The sequence below is a fragment of the Peromyscus leucopus genome, chromosome 20 (assembly GCF_004664715.2).
Source record: "Peromyscus leucopus breed LL Stock chromosome 20, UCI_PerLeu_2.1, whole genome shotgun sequence".
Lineage (NCBI taxonomy): Eukaryota > Metazoa > Chordata > Mammalia > Rodentia > Cricetidae > Peromyscus > Peromyscus leucopus.
Window position 1 is genome coordinate 64,537,340 of NC_051080.1, and position 20,162 is coordinate 64,557,501.

At 45.7% G+C, this 20,162-nt stretch overlaps 1 protein-coding gene across 1 annotated transcript in view; it reads right to left on the reverse strand.

Annotated features, from left to right (window-relative positions):
• The window catches only part of Anxa13 (annexin A13), a 55,704-nt gene that overhangs the window by 25,634 nt on the left and 9,908 nt on the right, over window positions 1-20,162 (reverse strand). The window contains exon 2 of the mRNA XM_028871881.2: window positions 3,353-3,428. Within this exon, the coding sequence (XP_028727714.1) occupies window positions 3,353-3,428 (76 nt within the window). The remainder of the gene's footprint in view (window positions 1-3,352; window positions 3,429-20,162) is intronic.

Below are 20,162 nucleotides of genomic sequence, written 5' to 3' on the forward strand. Positions count from 1 at the left end.
GGCCCCACATTCTCACATGGTGGGGAAGAAGGGCAGAGAGGAGACGAGAGAAATGATGAGTGGGGCTGAATCCTGTCTGCCTGAGGGGACCACTGGCCTACACTTGTTCTCTGCATTCCTTTCCAGAGGTCATTGTGTCAATTACCACAAAGTCAATGCCTTCGAACAATACAACTTGCACCCCTACAGTTCTGGATACTGGAAGTCTGAAGTCACTGTGTCAATAGGTCCATAGTCCTGGTTCTCCCAGCTTCTTGGTATTCTTTGACCTGTGACTATATGAGACCTGTCTTCACATGTCCCCAACCCGCCGCCATCTTTCTCTTCTATCTTTTCGGAAGACACCGTCATTGGATTTAGAACCCTCCCAGGTAACCCTGGGGGGCTCTCTTCCTAGCATCCTTAACTGAATCACATCTCCAAAGACCCCTTTTCCAAATAAAGACAAGGCCACTCTCTGAGATTCTGGGGTCCTAAACCTTCTAGAGGCCTCCCTTCAACCTTTTGTGATGGAGAACAAGTTGGGCATGCTTAATGCACAGGCTGACCTGATTGGATCTGAGCACACTGTTAAGGAATGGCTTAATGGTCACCATGAAGTGAGGGCCAATGGGGTGCTGTACACAACACATACTGATAGTTACATAGTGTGGGGAAACAGTGCTGGGCTGAAAGTTAGGACCCGAGTTCTAGGCCAGAAGCATGCTCTGAAGCGGTTGAGCAGTTTAACCTCCGTGCACCTCAGTGGACCTGAGCGTGACCCTAAGATGTGGTCCCAGACTCTGCAGTGTTCTTACTAACTGAGACCTATTGGAGATGCAAAGTGGACAGTCCCCTGCTTCCCCATTATCTGTCAAAGACAGCTTGATAACTAGTGTGCCTTTGGACATTTGAGAAGCCATGTATTAGACCATCTCTGGTGGCTTTGGTATCTAGGGGGCTGTTGGTCCATACACAGTTATATTAAGTCATTCTCTTTGGAGGTGTCAGTTCATGGTGATGACTCCATGAAGAGTAAGTCTAGGCAGAAGCTGGTGGAGGGTGTGGTGTCTAGAACTGGGTTGGGGCAGCAGAGGAGCCCAGGCTGAGAAAGAGTGTCAGGGTTAGCGATAGGTTAGGGACTGTTTTGAGTTGCCCATAACCCAGATTGTCCACATTCTTAGGGCATCATAAGACCCCAGGAGAGCAAAAGTGCCCCAAACTGGAATCTAAGTTTTGCACCATTGGGAGGAATAAACTATCATTTTATTAGGGACCATTATAATTTTGACTTGCCTGGGTGGAAATGCATGTAATCTTTGCTCTGCTTGGGGGCTTCCAGCCCTCCATTCAACCCATCAGCTACTGACTAATCATGACTAATCACCCTACTTGAAGGGTGATTGATGCACATCATAATATTCTATAAGTACAGAGTACATGCCAAATTTCAGAGAATTAATACAAAACAAAAGAAAACAAATAAAAACAGAATGTAAAAACTTCATTCATAATTTTGTCAATATTGGGGTAAAATGATAATTTTATATAAATTGAGATTAATGGGACTGTATCATCAAAATAATACATCACATATTCTTTTTTCTTTTAAAATTTGGCTTCTTAAAAATTTAAAGTAAAACTGGGTGTGGTGGCACCTGCCTGTAACTCCAGCATTTGGGATGTAGAGGCAGGAAGATCAGTTCAGGCCAACCTTGGTTATATAATGAGTTCAAGGCCAGCCTAGACTACATGAGCCTCTGACTTCAAAACAAAAACAGAGCTGGGAAGATTGCTCAGTGGGTAAAGTCCTCGCTGTGTTAAGCATGAGGACTTGAGTTCAGATGCCCAGCCCCCATGACAAACGTGGTGTAGACCTGAAATATCGGTGCTTGGAAACAGGAGCATCCCGGGGCCTCACTGGCCACCCAGTCTAGCCAATCGGTGAGCTCCGGATTCAGTGAGAGACCCTGTCTCCAAACAAGGTAAAGAGTGGCTGAAGAGGACACCCGACAGCAGTTGTTTGTTGGCCTGCACATCCACGACTGCACATAGCTGCAGATGAAACTTGCCACGCTGCATGGGATGGCGCATGCCTATGATCCCAGCACTGAGCAAGGAGGATGGCCACCAACTTGAGGCTAGCCTGGGCTATACAGCAAGGCCCTATCTCAAAGAAACATTTGAAGTTAGTAAAGGGATCATATGACTTATGTGACCATTGGAGAATTTCACTCTAGACATTTAAATTCTGCTCTGGCAGGACTGTCCCACAGAGTCTTGAAGGCAAATTATCAATGATGTTTACTTTGGCGTGTACTTGTCAAAAGAGGTGAGAGTCTACACTTTCAACCAAATCAAAGACCTCTCAGATGGCCAAGTGTCTAAAGGCTCCACCCTTGTTTCATAATTTTATGATTTGGGGCAAATATTTAACACCAACCCTTTCATTCTCACCTGATAGTCTTTATAGTATATCCTTTACAGGCTTGTTGGGGAGACTAAAAAGGACAATGATGGATGAGTGACGTTGAGCTAGGCAATGGTCACACAGGCACTCTACCCAGCAAGAGGCACCTTGGCTCCATTCTGAGGTCACATACAAAAGGGACATGAGAACTCTGATTTTGGTATTCAATAGATGCTCAGCCCGGATGTCTTAAAATGAATTCTAGGTGAGGAAGTAAGAGTTCACGTTAAGCATGCTACATCATTACCGTACCCAATAACATACTCCTGTCTCCATTCCATGGCCAGGCATGTGGACTTCACCACAGAGCATCAGGAAAGTGTCAGCTGCCTGGAAAGTACCCTGGGGTTCCCTTCCACTCAGCAAACCTCAGGCATAAACATCCTGAGGCTTCCATAAAGGCCTTTCCTGGACAGCTGTCTGCCTGACATGAGACTAGAGATGAGCCGCAGCAGGATGTAAGCAGGAAGCTGCAACCTCTGTGCTTTTCTCTGATTTCCCCAAGCTGTCACTGCCGAGCAGGCCTGTCTACTTCTAGATGCCTCTTCCTTGCCCTGCACTCAGCTCTTGTCAGATCTGATTCCTCACGACCTCCCACGGAAAAGGCCAAAGTGATTGAGACAAGATTAAGATAGCATAAGCTTCATTCCTAATGAAGTTCCCCATAACTTCAAGGTCAAAGTAAATGCTACAAGATTTAGCTTCCAATACCCTTCAAAGTAATGAGCCCCCTATGGTAACTTTGAGACCTCAAATAAAGAAGTTACTAGAAGAGATCAACTTGAATTAGCTTACAATGCATAGGACAGGTAGGTCACCTTCCTGCCACTATGGGAAAGTTGGTCATGACATCAAGCTAAATCAAATTTCAAAGACAAATAAATGAACAAAATGATTTCATACCCATTCCTTTGCAGGCTTTGTACAGCTTTTTGGCATCTCGGTCTGCATCAAAACCCTGAGGGCTTCTCTCTTTGGCCTGGAGAGGAAATAATTCAAAAGGAGATAATGCGGTCATTCTTAAATTAGTTTTGCTGGAAGAGAAGACCAAGCCATCATCTCAAGAAAGGACAGATGCCACTCTACAAGTGGATGTTGGTGGAAATCAGCTTGGGTAAGCTTTGGCCCCAGAGAGATGGCTGGTACTCTTTGGGGCCAGAGGGCCGTGGGTGATCAGGGGAGAAGAGTCTCCTCTGCTCTCAAGGACAATTGCTCAGGCCAACTCTAAGGTAAATGATTTTCATATCAACCCATCTTTGTGTGTCCTTTTCTCTCAAACAAAGCATGACACAGTTGGCCACTGTCCCTGGAGTATCTGTCCTCCATGACAGATGTAACAAATACATCTAGGGAACGGGGTTTGCAGGTCAAAGCTGAGGAAATCTTATTATAGATTCTTTCGCTGGCCTGGATTGGTGCCATCCACACAGGAAGAACATCATTAAGTGTGCCGGAGGCTCTATGTGAACCGACAAGAGAGTAGTTTTTAGTTTTTTCATTCTCTTGGGAGAGAAAAGTCCTACTTATATATTGAGCTGTATCTTGTATTTTAGTCTTTGGAATTAATGCATGCACTGATGTGGTCTTTTACATATGCTGATAGCCTTATTGTTTGCATAATAATAAGGTTGTGAGTGTGAAGGCTTTCCTTCACTCAGTCAACAGACTTTGTTATTTTAAAAAGACATTTTCATTAGCACTAAACTGGAAAACCAATATCATTTGCATAAATAACAGATCACCATAGAAGTAAACAGATCGTAGCCAGGTGGTGGTGGCGGCGGCGGCGGCGGCGGCGGCGGCGGCGGCGGCGGCGGCGGCGGCGCACGCCTTTAATCCCAGCACTCGGGAGGCAGAGCCAGGTGGATCTCTATGAGTTCAAGGCCAGCCTGGTCTACAGAGCAAGATCCAGGGCAGGAACCAAAACTACACAGAGAAACCCTATCTCAAAAAACAAAACAAAACAAAACAAAAACAAAAACAAAAAAGGAAACAGATCATGATTAAAAATGTAAAGGTAGGCTAAATCGCCATTCTGCAGCTAATAGCCTTGAGTACACCTGAGTTCTCTCAACTCTTCGTCTTGCCTCATTCCACAAGGCATCTATGTATGTCCTTCAGTGAAGCTGGCTTAGGGGACAGGGTCCACATCGCCTTCACTCTACTTTTACTCCTTGCACAGAGGAAATGAAGAGCAAACTGCCCAAGGGACAACGGGCATGTGGCATTTATCTGCTTAGCATCACTGTTTCTTTGGTGGATTGCCCTGCCCCCCATTCTCGATTTCCCAAATGAGACTGTCAGTCATGAGGCCTGGTCGGCATCATCATTGGTCAGCAATGTGGACACCTGCCCTGTCACTCTGGCTGTCATGACTGGTTCAGGGCTAAGGATGCAGCTGAAAGAGAGTCATTCAGTCCTTGCCTTAGTCAGTATACCGAGAGAGGAATGAGACACCCTCTACTGGCCGGGTGGAGCAGAGTGGCTCTTAACTGAAAGCTGATTTGGCGGCCATTTTGCCCATTACGTACCACAGACAGAAAGTGTGAGAGAGAAGAAGATGAGAACAGGACCTAGTGAAGAGTGAGGAGAGTGGGCGGCAGAGGAGGAGGGCAGGAAGAAAAATACCCCAGCATGGCAGTGCCTGGATCCTTGACTTTCTGTCTCATCAATGACAACCATAAACTCACCCTTGGCTCAAGAGATTATGATTTGGGTTTCTGCCCTTGTGACCCTACGTGGCCTTACCAAGTCTGTGGTCTGACAGAGGTTTCCATGAATGGAGAATCATAGGTTCTGAGAGTCAACGGGGGGGGGGGCTTTGGGCCACCCCTTACCTTTTTTGGGTTATGAAGTCATGGTCCATTAGTTTAAAAAAATAATTCCTATAGAATTTTCTTACATTTACTTACATATGAATTGATTGTATGTATTAACTGGTTATGTATTAATTAACTGATTGATTTTGTTTGTATATGTTTGTGGGTGTGGGAAGGTGAGTCTATGTAGAGGACAGGATGATTTGCAGTGTTCTTTCCTTCCATCATATAGGTCCTGGGGACCGAACTCAGGCCACCAGTCTTGGTGACAGGTATCTTTACCCACCGAACAATCTTGCCAGCCTGACGTGACCTGTACTAAAGTATTTGAAACAAGCCAGGAGGTGCTACATACACCTGATACACCTGCTACATACCAGCCAGTTTATAGACCTTCTTTTGTTATCTATAGAGAATGGACACTGCACTCACAGTGTTCATTATAGGCAAGGACACCTGGCCTCAGGCCACGCACCATCCTGCCGCTCACCCCACTTATGCCTCAGGCCTTCTGCTCAGGCAGAGGACGGACATTCCCACTCTCCTTATCCAGATCTCACATGGGGTTGAGAAAGCTTGCCTGCTGCTGTTGGAGGCTTGTTGGCAAGAACTCCCACGGTATTTTCAGGACTCACTACCAAGCGATGCTCAAAGTGATGAATTCCAACATGATGTTATCAGAGTATTCAGGCAAATGTGGGGTTCTTTGAGCATGGTTCCCATGAGGCCACACAGACATACTCATGGAGCCCACTCTGCTTTTGAAGAGAAGTATGTGTGTATGTGCACATGATGTGTGCATGTGTATGCCTGCTTGTGTGTGTAAGTAGGGCATGGATTTGCCATGTCACCAGTGAGGAGGATAGAAGTCAGCCTCTGGGGAGATGGCTCAGAGGTTAAGAGCACTGACTGCTCTTCCAGAGGTCCTGAGTTCAACCCCCAGCAACCACATGGTGGCTCACAACCATCTGTAATGCGATCTGGTGCCCTCTTCTGGCCTGCAGGGGTGTGTGCAGACAGAACACTGTATACATAATAAATAAGTAAATCTTTTTTTAAAAAAAGTCAGCCTCTAGTGTCAGCCTTCACCTTTCACCTTGTTTGAGACAGGTCTCTTGTTTGCCATTTTGCTCCCAGGTTAGCTGGCTGGGAGCGTCCCTGGAGTCTTTCCTTTCGGTCTCCCATCTTGGCATCGGAGCGCTAGTGTTACAGATGTGTGTTACTGCGTTTGATGTTATGTAGATTCTGGTGATCTGAACCCAGGTCTTCACACTTGTGAAGCAAGAGCTTCACCCACTGAGCCATCCCCCCAGCTACCCACCATAATTTTTTTTTTTAAAATCAAACTCCAGGAAAAGGTGATTCTCTGCAGGTGGAAGTAGGAGTCTCAGAAGAGCACATGGTGTGCCTTGCTCTTCTTCAGGGGCAAGCCTGAACCTGGGCAGCAGAGCTTGTCTCTTCAGGGGTCCATTCCCAGACTGCTCCACGGGTCCTGTTGGCCTCACCAGCACTCAGCACAGGTGTTAGTTGCCCCACTTCAAAACTAAGAGTGGAACCCGAACCCAGGGCTTTGGAAATGGCTGAGGAGCTTAAGCTCTGCCTCAGGTCCCTATGAGTCAGGTCACACTTTTCAAGTGCTGGCAGGGTGGCTTAACCCTCAAAGGGATGCCTTTTCCTCATTGGCACAAAGAATTTTCGAGGGCTATCAGAGGTCATGTGAAGATTTGTCTGAGACCTCCTGGTCAGGGAACGGCTGAGTGGGAACTAAGGCTAGAATCAGGACTTTCTGACCATGGAAGATAGTAAATGACATCTCTGTCCCCAGCCCTGTCCTGTTTACAAGTATCACGGAAGTATAACTGAGGGATGGGAAAAGCATCCCCTGTACTTGCCCAACAAGTTCAAGGGCAAAAGCTGAGTAAAAGTGTCATTTGGTTCAAATTACGATACCTGGGGACTCAGTGAGAGGGTGTGGAACCACATGTTAGGAGTGGAGGTGATGCTCCACGTGGTGGTTTGAATGAGTATGGCCCCCATAGGCTCATAGATTTGGATGTTGGGTCATCAGGGAGTGGCACTATTTGAAAAGGATCAGGAGGTTTGGGCTTGTTGGAGGAGGTGTGTCATTGGGAATGGGCTTTGAGGTTTTAGAAGCCCATACTAGCCAGGCCCCAGGCCCAGGCCCCCCCGTCGTGTGTGTGTGTGTGTGTGTGTGTGTGTGTGTGCGTGCGCACGCGCGCTTAAGTGTCAGGATGTAGGTCTCAGCAATTGCCCCAACATTTGACAGCATGCCTCCATCTTCCTGACCTGATGATGATGATGGACTGAACCTCTGAAACTGTAAGCCAGCTCCAGTTGCATATACTCCTTTATGAGAGTTCTTTGGTCATGGTGTCACTCAGCCTCCACATTCAAAGCAGTCAGGGTATCTATCTGTGCGCTCACTCAAAACCTGGGGAATATGGCCACCCCGGGCCAGCATCCCCTGACACCAGCTCTGTCACTGACCCACATTCCTCCCCTGTGAGACGTTCTGCCCCATGACCTTGGCTTCAAGACTGGAATCTCCTGGCTGACAAACAGGACCAGGCCCCGAAGTCTGCTGCCCATTTAACAATGAACAATGGCTATGGCAATGCCTGCTACCTGCGCATTCCAGAGGAAAGTCTGTACCAGTGTCTCCAGAGGAGCCCCAGGACATCCTAGGATCAACCAAGGAGCCACTGACAGTCGTCAATACCGTCATTGTGGAGACAGACCCGGCCACACAGAAGAAAAATCCAAACAGGCTGAGATTCCCTCTCTTTCTCCTTCCTCCTCACAGCAGTAGAACAGTTACTAAGACCCTGGGACTTCTTTTCGGGTGTGGATGCCTGGCATATAATGTAGAGTGGACTCCATAGCAGAAACACCATCACTGGCAGGGAAGGACAAGGACCCAGGCCCAGCTCCTTGTAGGAATTGCTGTTAGCCATGCTGTCCTTTCCAACCTAGTTGAGAAGAGAATAGAGTCTTGTTCTTTGTAACAGCAGGGTTAATGTTGTTCCCTGTCATGATTTAAGAGAGAGAGAGAGAGAGAGAGAGAGAGAGAGAGAGAGAGGCAGGCAAGGGGGAGGGGAGAGGGAGGAAGACAGACAGAGAAGGGGGGGGGAATCTCAGCCTGTTTGGATTTTTCTTCTGTGTGGCCGGGTCTGTCTCCACAATGACGGTATTGACGGCTGTCAGTGGCTCCTTGGTTGATCCTAGGATGTCCTGGGGCTCCTCTGGAGACACTGATGCAGGCTTTCCTCTGGAATGCGAAGGTAGCAGGCATTGCCATAGCCATTGTTCATTGTTAAATGGGCAGCAGACTTCGGGGCCTGGTCCTGTTTGTCAGCCAGGAGATTCCAGTCTTGGAACCAAAGTCATGGGGCAGAACTTCTCACGGGGGGGTGGGGGTGGGGGGTGGGGGGAATGTGGGTCAGCGACAGAGCTGGTGTCAGGGGAAGCCGGCCCGGGGTGGCCATATTCCCCAGGTTTTGAGTGAGCGCACAGATAGATACTGCCTGCTTTGTGGAGGCTGAGTGACATCCTTTGTGTTTTGATGGCTTTGTTTTGAGCAGCCCTGGCACCCACCCACACTCAGGAAACAAAGATGGCCCAAGAGATTAAATGCCAGCAACCATCAGTATGAGGGCTTGGGCCTGAGCCACAGGAATTCTGGTTCAACTCTGATTCGGCTACTTGGCTGCTCACCTGTGAGTCAGTGTATGCCAGCTTTGTACCACGTGACTGCTTCATGCCAGCACTAAATATCCCACTGTTACAGAGCATCTGTGTGAGTCCTTCCCTGCTTCCTCAGTCACCTCTTGCCCTTCTGTCTTGCGTTGGTGTCTCCCAACATTTTAGAAAGTGATATTTATGTAGCTATCAATTGCACATGTGTTTTCAAGACAGGTCTCACATATCCCAGGCTGTTTCTGAACTCACTAGGTAGCCAAGGATAGCCTTGATTCTTGAGATTCCAACCTTTACTTCCAAGTGCTGGGATTATAGGTGTTGCCACCAAGCCATGCCTGGCTCAGTTATGCCTATTTCAGCAACAAGTCTGGGAAGTTAAATGTACATATATTATGATGATATGATGATACATATATTTTGATTCACATATATTTGATATATGCAGCAGGCCCCAAGAATATATTATGGAGATTCAGCTATATATTAAAACTATACCTAGAAAAGTCAAGGAATTTTTCTAGATGAAGCCATCTTTCAAGGAATATTTGGTGTTACTCAGTTTCAATATATATCAGCTGTCTTCTGCTATGAAGTTCTTGTGTACCCATATACTACTAGGCCATATGGCAAACAGTTAAGCTTCTCAGACCTACTACTGATCCACTAGGTAACACCCCTGAAGGGCCTAGGAGACAGGTGGACTGTAGATGCATAGCTTTGTTTCTTGTACAAATGAAGCTCAGACCATCCCTTGCCTTCAGGCCTAGGAGCACTGCACAGCTATTGACTCAGGACAATAGGGCTTTTTGCATAACCAGGTGCAGTGAAGACTGGAGTGGAATCCCTGGCCCAGGCTGAGTGGCCTGGCCAGAGAGAAAGGAACAAGGCAGATCTTTGTAGAGAATAAGTCTCAGGTCAGAAGAGAAGAAGAGGAAGGAAAAATAGAGGATGAAGGAACAGGGGATGAAGAGGAGATCAAAAATATAAGGGCTTAGTTATTACTAGGGCTATGAGGGGACAGAAAAAGAAGGGACAGAGAGGAGCTGAATGTGAGGAAGGAACTGAAGCTGTATAGACAGAATTTTGTCTTAGAGAAATAAAGTATACAGACGAAAGAGCATGGTGTACATAGATTCTTTTCCCGAAAATAATTCTCACCATCCGTAGCCTGTCTTCTGGGCTCCTGGGAAGAAATTATTAAGGCTGGTCCTCAACAATACTCAAGAGACATACATCTGTGCATAAACACACACACACACACGTATGTCTCTATATCACAGTGTCCAAACAGTATCATTTATTGCAGTTGGCCACTAAAGACCTAGTAGTTACGTTAAACAGATTGTGAAATGTTACCCAATACTATCTGTATAATCTAACTCCTAGCAAAGTATTCTAACTTACCACACTCTTTGTTGACTTTATCATATCATCTAACATTTAAGGAAGAGAATTTTTTTTATTTACAGTAGAGCAATTGCTACTTTGCTTTAAAATTTTTTATGGGGCTAGAGAGGTGGCTCAGTGGTTAAGAACACTAGCTGCTCCTCCAGAGGAGTTGGATTTGATTCCCAGCACCCACACGGCAGCTCACAATGGTCTATGCTTCCGATTTCATAGGATCAAGTGACCTCTTCTGGCCTCCCCAGGCACCAGGCTCACATGTGGTGCAGAGACATACATGCATTCAAATGCCTGTCCCGTCCACCTTTGGTCCTGAACACTTGGGGAGAAAGAAGAAAGAAGGAAGAAAAAAGGGTGAGAAAGGGAAGCCTGTTCAGAGGGGAGTTTAATGTGCTCTGATGTATTTTAATTAATTCATGAAGCTCTGACACAGCTATTTATTCCTTTTCAGTCTTTTGTTGTCCTTGTTGTTGGGTATTTTGTTTTGGAAATAGCCTCATTCTAGATCAGGCTAGCCCAAAACTCACTCTATAGTACAGACGGGCCTCAAAGTCAGAGCAATCCTCCTGCCTCAGCCTCTGGAGTCCTAGGAGTGCCCAGTTCTACAACAGTGTACTCTTATTTTCCAACCCTGATGTTCCCTAAGCAGAGGATTGGGACTGAGAATGGACAAGTCTGAGTTACTGGAATTCAAATTCAGCCTGACTAGAAAGGCTTGCTCTTCAGCTTGGCTCGTCTTTTCCTCAGGAACAATACTTTCTTATTCATGTAATGAGAGTCACCAGCTCGTCTTTAAAGCAGACATGCACCCGCTCATGTATCATTTGGTGTTCAGATGCTGTCGTGTCTCCGACAGAGCAGCACAGTGCTGGGTTACGGTCATCACTTGGCTGGTGGCACGTAGAAGGTGGGCTGCCTGGTGACGTAAGGATGCAAGGGTCATTTGTGACTCTGAAGTCTTGTTGAACTGTGATGGGAGCGGCCCTGGGATTTAATATTTCCACCACAGGTCTTGGTGTGGGGCACTCTGCTCAGTAAATATTTGAGAATGGTTGCCTGGTGTCCAGGCTCCGAGCCAGCAGGGCTCAGGAAGCGCACAGGGCAGAGGGCTGCTGAGCTGCCAGGTGCTGCTGCTGGGGCCACTGTGAAATAAATGAAGAAGCTGAGAATATTAAAAACAAGGGCTGGGATTAGAAGAAGGTGATTTCTGGGTCTAGGAAGCAGGAGCAAAGTGGAGGGTGGTTGTGCTGGGGACAGACCTGGGCTTGCCTGGATCCTTCTCAGACATAGCAATTCCTATCGCCACCATTCATGGCACCACGACCAAAGTTGACTATTCTGGCTGAACTTGCACTAGTTTTTAACAAACAATATCCTCGAAAAAAATCAGCAATTTAATTTAAGTGGACTTGGTTCAATACAACTTGATGCCTTTACACATAAACCCATGGAACTCTCACCATGATCAAGGGTTGAGATACACCCTCACCTCCCCAACTTTCTGTGTTCCTTTGAATGTGTGGCGAGAGCACTCTGCATTAGAGTCACCTGCCTGACTAATTTTAAGTGTGTGCTAGAATATCATTGCATACTGTACAATTTCCAGAACTAGCTTGTTTTGCATGGCTGAGACTGTACCGTGGCTAACCAACACCCCCATGCTGCACCTTGACTCCTGGGAGCCACAGCTCCATGCATCATCCCTGTGAGTTTCACTATTGTAGGTACCTCCCCATAGTGGAGGGATGCAGTGTTGATCTTTTAGTGATTGGCTTATTTTACTTAGCAGGCTCATTAAAGTTGTCACAAATCGCACGATTGTTTTCTTTTTACATGCTGAATCCCATTCCATTGTCAAATTGCCTTGTGTTGATTTTAAGAATGTTGTAAAGTTGAGAAAACCGAGGTCTAACTTGGGAAAGCACTTCTCAGATACCTTAGTTGCCCCCTCTGCCCTTGAAGATATTTACTCTTGATCCAGATACAAAGCTATCTCCCCTCTTGTCTTCTCTAAGTCTGTTTTCCCCTCTGAAAGTTAGTAAGAATCCCACCTCTTACGGCCTGTTATAGGGACATGGACACAGAACCTTTGGCATAATGGTTGGCGTATGGTGAGCACGTGGTATTTTAGTTATCGCCTTCTGTTTTCACTTGGTTTGCACTGGGTTGAGTGAATTCCTCCCCTGGTGCTTAGCCTGGACACTTCAGAATTGGAACTTGGGTTGTTGAGATAGCTTCTTTGGTAAAGCGCTTGCTTTGTAGGCACACAGATCTGAGTTCAATCCCTAAAGCCCACGTTAAAAAAAAAAAAGACTAGGTATGGTATTGCACACGTGTACTCCTGGCACTGGGGAGGCAGGAGAGCATTCACTGGCCAGCCAGCCTAGCCTGATCTACCTGGAGAGATCCTGTCCTAACAAAACAAACAAAAATTAAAAACAATACATGGATAGTGCCTTAGAAATGACATTTGAGGCTGTCTGGTTGTCTTTTGGCCTTCACACAAATGTGTACACACTTGAACCTTAACATATAAACATTCGAGTGTGCATACACGCATAAAAATAAAACCTACCTTGACCATAGTGAACTAAAAATTACTAATTGTACATTTTGTCAAACCCAAAACCATCTTATACTTTTAATTAGCATCAGGGACTAAAAGTCACAGAGAAATCTGTGGGAGGAAAACTTAGCCCTGAGATTGACAGCCAAGAACAGATCACTTGCTACATGGCAGGCTCTGGTCTAGATTAATTACATCAAACTCTTTTTTAATCCTTGCAGCAACTGTGGAGACAGGTGTTATGACTGGCCAAGTTAGAAGACTGAGAGGTAAATTACCCGTCCAAGGTCAAGTGATGGAATGAGTCTCCATGCCTACACCCTGGGTCCAGAAACTCTGCTATTGACTTGCCATTATTGATTCTTTGGGCCCCTATTAAAATTAGTTTTCAGAATGGAAATTGCAGCCCAACTCTTTGAAAGGTCGTCTTTCACAGAAACATCATTTGACACTTGTCCCCTGGCCAGAGAAGTCAAGAGCCTCTTGTCTAGTTAGCTGTGGGATCAAGAGATGTTGAATGGAGCAAAAATAGAAAGTGAAATGAAAACCGAAGACTGGGTACCAACTCTTTGCAAGGCAGTATGGGCTTCCATCTCTTCTTAGGCAGGCTGGGCATGCACGAGGGTCACTGTGGCCAGAACCTTCTCCCAGTGTCCTTTCCACTGGAGCAGAATCGTGTGTTCTGCTTCTCATTGGGAAGCTGAGATTAACATTTGCCCTACCCAACAATCTCAGGGAGTTTAAATAGCGGCCATTTGGCATGATGACCCAGAGCTGACAGGGGAGAAATAAGTTTTTCCATCCTTCCATAAGTTCTGAGGACACTTCCTCCTCCTCTCTCCATCTCACCCTACATTTGCAACTTTCTTCCAGAACAGGAAGTAGTACAGCATGGTGTGTGTGTGTGTGTGTGTGTGTGTGTGTGTGTGTGTGTGTGTGTGTGTAATTTTAGTGGAGATATTCTGGGGATTGGAAAGGTATGGCCAATAGAAGACCACTTCTACTGTGTTTATTTGGGGGTGGGTGAGAAGTGACCACCGCCAGCCTGACAAACTGTCCAATATTGACATAGTTAACATGTCATTGTCTGTCTGACAGAATCTATGTAAGTCTATGTGTTATTCCCAAGGGGTCATCACGGTGAGGCAGGGGAGGAAGAGGAAAGATATTTCTAGTGGATTCCTCACTGGAATTTCCCGGTTGGGACTGACTAGCAGAATGGAGCCTTGTGAACCTCCAATTGTGTTGCTGTTGTTGTTGTTGCTGTTTTTGCTTTTTTGAGACAGGGTTTCTCTGTGTAGTCCTGGCTGTCCTAGAACTCGCTCTGTAGACCAGGCTGGCCTCGAACTCAGAGACCCACCCGCTTCTGCCTCCCAAGTGCTGGGATTAAAGACGTGCACCACCACCACCCAGCTTGATTTTTTTTAAATAAGTGGTTGCCATGGCCATTGATTCTGTTCGTAGTCATGGAGAATGTAATTGTATATGGGAATATACTAAAACTTCAGAGACTGATCTGCAACCATCTCTAACCTGTCTGCCTAGAACTGGGGATTTCTTGGGAGACAGGACTTTCGGTATTAAGTCTGTGACAGTGCTGGGTAAATTGATCTTCACCATTTTGTCTGAAGCTGACTAGGTAAGTTTGCAAGGGCCTGTTGTGAGCATCTCTTCTGAACTCTGGGCCCAGAGAGGTCATTTCAGTTATTGGAAATCAGCCATATGATTGGCAAACCTATAAACTAGACTTTTGATTATGGTCTCCTTTCCCAGCACACCCACTGATTTTGTCTTTTGTGGTTATAGTCTACATTAGGGACGTCTCACCTAGTCCCTTCATGTAGACATTGACCAGCCTGGCCTTTTCCTTCGACTGTAGATTCCTTGGTGGGAAGAGTCACTTCATGTCCACTGTCACATCCCCAGTACCCAGCACGATGGCCACCCACTGAGGGGCTTGGTCAATGTGCGTGTATTCACGAGGGGAATGGGGACACATGCTGCCAGTTCCAAAGCATATGGCATGTGATGAACAGAGGAACTCTTTTAGGCCCGCAAGACCTGTCTCTGTCTTTCCAGGAGAAGAGGCTCCTCTTCCTTATACAATGTATAGCTTGGCCTTGTTCATGTCATTGTCGGGGGTCAAGGACGAGGCCAGGGGAAGGGAAGAAAAAATTTATCAACATAATATCCTGAGTTGAAAATGACATCAGCCTTCCTGGGGTGATGAGCAGGGAAGGGAAAGACAATGCTAGCTGAGGGAAAAACAGGACCCAGAAGGGAAAGCAAGGGCCTCAGATATTCAGATGTGGGCCAGTTTGAGCTAAATTGTACTTAGAGCTTTCGAATTAAGACCATGCGGAGGGAAAATGAGCTGAGGAAGACGGCCTGGCCAGGAAAAAGGTGAGTAGTTTTTCAACCCTGGCTGCATAGCACAATCATTTTGGAGGTACAAAATATACAAAGGACAGAGCCCCACTTTGGCCCTACTAAATCAGGAAAGGCAGGTATAGATCAGTCTTGTGTACGTTTGAAATTCTCCAGACAGTTCTAATGGACAGCCAAGGTAGAGAGCCATTGATCTAACAAGAATTATAAACATTTCCTGGTCATATTTCAATGAAGACAAAAGAAGAATGGAAATGTACTGAGGGTTTGCATAGGTAAGAAAGCCTGGGCCTTATTCAAAATGCTAAACACAGAGGGCAGAGGTTTAGCATAGAGTCTTATAGTGGAATATAACTAGAGGCTTTTCAAATAGGTGATATAGAACACCAAGGCTGGGAAGTCACTAGGACTCCCATTAGAAAAGGAATTCCCAGGCCTGGGAAATGACCCAGTGGGTGAATGTGACTGTCGTCAAGCCTAATGACTTGAGTTGGATCACTGGGACCAACATGATAGGAAAGAACTGACTCCCACAAGATGGCTTTTGAAGTCTACACGTGTGCCTCTGACCTCCATATGTGTACTATGGCATGTGATTGTGCATGTACACACACACACACACACACACACACACGCACGCACGCACGCACACACACACGCATGCACGCACGCACGCACACATGCACACACCCCATAAAATAAATAGCGATGTAATAAGAAAAAGAAAAAAATTCCCTTTTAAGTTCTCTCTCACTTCTTCTGGTTGTCTTTGATAACATTAGGGTTTCACACCCTTCCAACCTAGCAGATGGACCATCATGGGCTGAGGGCCATCACCAACCCATCATTTGTTTTTGGAAATAAAGTTGCAACACTCAGCCTATCCAGGTATGTCTCCATGGCTACTTTTGGATGATAACAGGATGTAAGTATTTGCACAGTGGCCCCCAAGACCTCTGATATTTACTGGGTCAACTACTATTCTGTTTCATGCAAACTTCTTTTTCCCCTTCACTTTAAAATCTGAGAGCAGGTGACAGAACCAGAGCCATTAGCAGGCAACACCAAACTTAGTTAGAATTTGATAATGTCTTGTGTTTTCTCTCATACATACACCAATGCTAGCTCACTATTCATGGGGCTAATCTAGAGTTTCCTCTTAAGGTAAATTCAGCGATGCAAAAAAGCAAACAGATTTAAAGGCGGTTATTAGTAGACCTGTTAGTCGATCAGGTGACATGTGTATACAGCCGACATCACGGAGGCAGTATTTAGGTTTTGCACTTTGGGAAGCACTGAGGAATGTATCTAATCCTGTCCTTTTACAGGTAAAGAAACTGCGGTCTCGTTATCAAGTCACCTGCCTACGGTCACCTACTTGGTCATGGGAAGGAACTTCTGTCCCTGTAATGACCTCATACCTCTCAATGGTTAGTCATTTGTACTTTGAGCCAGTGAGTCTGAACACAAATTACTGCACAGTTAAAGTTCATGAATTCTGAGCCAGAAAATATTCTCATGATGTATCCATAGACACGGATAGTAGAGGTTGGGAGACAACTTGAAACAATCAAGGGACCATTTGCGTTTTAAGTACGACATATTGGTTTCATTAAGTTGATTGTTTCTTGGTCATGGTTTCTTCTGGTTAATCAACTTGATCAAAAGTCTTATTTTTTTTTTTAATCAAAATGCACTTAAGTGCTTTTATGGCAAACACCAAGGCTACTAAACAGAAAACACTGTTTTTCTTTTTATTCTGCTGGGCACATTCAAGCACAGCTTGAATCTTACAGGAATATTTGGTATTCTGCCCTGTGGTTATTGCTTTATTTCTATCCGGGTTCTCCATGATCACACCAGCTCAGAGCAGGGCTTTCCTCGTCCCAGTGCCTCTTCCCACTGGTATCTGTAATTACTAATCTTGGGGTAAATCCGAGAGCTGGGAAGTGCTTGTAGAAGCCTGAGCTCTGTCCACAGAGGGGCGCTGGAGTGTGGCAGAGCCATGTATTGCCCTGGATTCTGCTTTCAGAGACTCAGTTTTGAAGTGACACTCTGATTATTAAGCAATTGGACATCACTCTACGTGAATAAGCTATTTGGATAATTTGACAAATAAGGTTGAAAGAAGACAAATAGGCTGGAAAGATAGCTCAATGGTTAAAGTGCTTGCCTCACAAACGTGAGGCCTGGGGTTGAGATCCCCAGCACACATGTAGCTGTCTGGTGGGTAAAGTGGTCCTCCTGTAATTCCAGGGCTGGGAAAACAGAGACAAGGGATCCCTGGAGCAGCCTGAGGAGGTAGATTAGCTGAAGCAGGCAAGCTCTGGGTTCATTTGTGTCTCTATGCACAAGGGGTGAGCAGTGAAGAAGATTCCTGATCTCAGCTTCAAGCCTCTGCACACATGCACACTCACGTGTACCCAAACACATGGTGATATGCATACATACACAACACACACACATGCAAAAGAAAAATAAGGACATCAAATTGGATCAGAACTCAACATGCCTTATTTACATGGATTGACTGTGTATTGAAAAAATGAGTAAAACTTCTTATATTAGAAATAAACTTGCATTTACATCTATTCTATATGTTGCTACTTTTTTTTAGTTGATTTTTTTGAGACAAGGCTTCTCTATGTAGCTAGCTGGCTGTCCTGGAACTCACTCTGTAGACCAGGATGGCCTGGAACTCAATCAACAGAGATCCCCCTGTCTCTGCCTCATAAGTGCTGGGATTAAAGGTGTGTATTACCATGCCCGCCTTACCCTTTAATGGCAATTAGCATAGTTAGGGCATTTTCTAGAAAGACACACATTCATAGGCTATATGTGTTGATGTGACATTTACCTATCAAAGGCGACTGTGGACTTGGCCAGAAGCAAGGAAGCCTGACCTAAGACTCTTCTACAGCCAGTACCTTGAAGTGGCAGGTACCATTGTTCCTCAAGGTGGCAGTGGACGTTTAGAAGTATAAATGTGTGGACAGCTTATCATGCTGAGTGAGGATACAGGGAGATGAAACTGGGGGACCTTTTGTGGGCTGCAGCCAAGCAGGAGATGTGTGTAAATGAACTCGTGAGTGATTACACCAATGTCTTTCCCTATAATGTCACTGTACTCAGGGACACCTGCTGCCTAGCAGTCTGCCAGTCTCCTCATCGACTGTACAGTGAAGCCTCCCCTGGCCCCCGTAAATCATTGACGTCGAACACCTGCCACCCCAGAGCTGCCATTGTCTTCATGTGGGGGACAAGGGGTGATCCTCAGGAGCTTTGCCCCTGTGATAAGAGACAGGGTCAATGTGAAGGCAAAAGGCAGCAGATACGACCGCTGACGCAGATCCAGAGAGCTGAAGACATTATGGGGACAGATTGTGCCTCACGGTCTTGCTCTCTCAAAGGTGTGGAATAAATGCATTGGTTCTCAACTAACCAGGAGTGATTTCTCCTTCTGGGCAATATTGGCACTGCCCAGAAACATTTACAATGATCCCAAGCAGAGGACAGCTACTCTTACAGCTAATGATAGAAGTCATAGCTTGCTAAACATTCTGCAATACATAGAAAACCCCTCACAACAAAGTGTTATCTGAGCTCAAATGTCAATAGTATCAAGGTCCTACGTGACCAGGGTCTAGACCAAGGCCTGCGCTTGTAATGATGCTGTCAACACACTACTTTAGTAGGTATTGAGAGGCTGAGCTTCTAGTGGTAAATGGCACGTGGGTCCTGACTAAGGCAAGATCTCCAGGCACCAAAAACAAACAACTGGGCTTTCATACAAGGGAAGATTAAAAGCGGGCTGTGTCTTTCTGAAGATAAATCTGAAAGAGGAATAACAGGATAAGGTAACTAGGAAGACAAATTGGAGCTGAGTAGAGATCTCAGCGAGAAGTCAGCTGTCACCTCCTGATCTGTGTCTGCCTCCTGATATTGAGGGCACCACAGCCTGCATGGCAGGATGTTGTGACTACGTGACAGCTCTCCGTTGGCCCATTTTGGGTCTTTCAGTACTGTGTTGGGGCCCAAGAACACAGAGTGACCGCTAGAAGGGGAATAGCATTAATTATCTAGAAACGAGATTTGTGTCATGGGGATAATGACGGTCTACTCAAAGGATGTCCGCAGATTGTTTTGGGAGCTGAGGACCTTGGAAGAGTGTTAAGCTTCCAGATATCCAGTTACCACTGGACTGCACCAAGGAAAGGAGCTTAGAGGGCAGAGTGGCTGCTGGGGAATGAAGGTTATTTCTCAATGGTGGCAGGAGCCATGACTTCAGGGGTTATTGGCAAATGAAGCATGTTTTTCATTAGAAAGGAATGATCTACTTCCTTCTTATAATGCCAAAGATTGACTTTAGCCAATTCACCCAGAGTGAACACTTGGGATTCATTTCCTATAAGATAAAAAATAACTGGTGTATTCTAGAAACCTTAAGAGTCAAAGATAAGTGGGCAGTTGGAATCGAAGAGAGAAAATATTAGGGGCTGAGGTAGGCGGTTGTGGTATTATATACACTGGACAGTGAGAGCTCTAAACACCAGTGAGGACAAGTTCTGATTTGCTAAAAAAGAAGCAAGGTGAAACAGCTGAATTCACTTTAGCAAATTCCTATCTCAGTCTGTATCAAAACAATGAATGTTATTCTTTCCCCCAGTTAGAGAGTTTGAATGTGCATTGGCTCCTGGCCTAGTAATTCTTTTCTTTAAAATTCCTTTTTGTGTGTTTCTTCTACCCCCCAGCCACACTATAACTACTCAAATCCCCATCACATGAAGAGGGAGTTGTTTTACTTACTGTCTGTTCT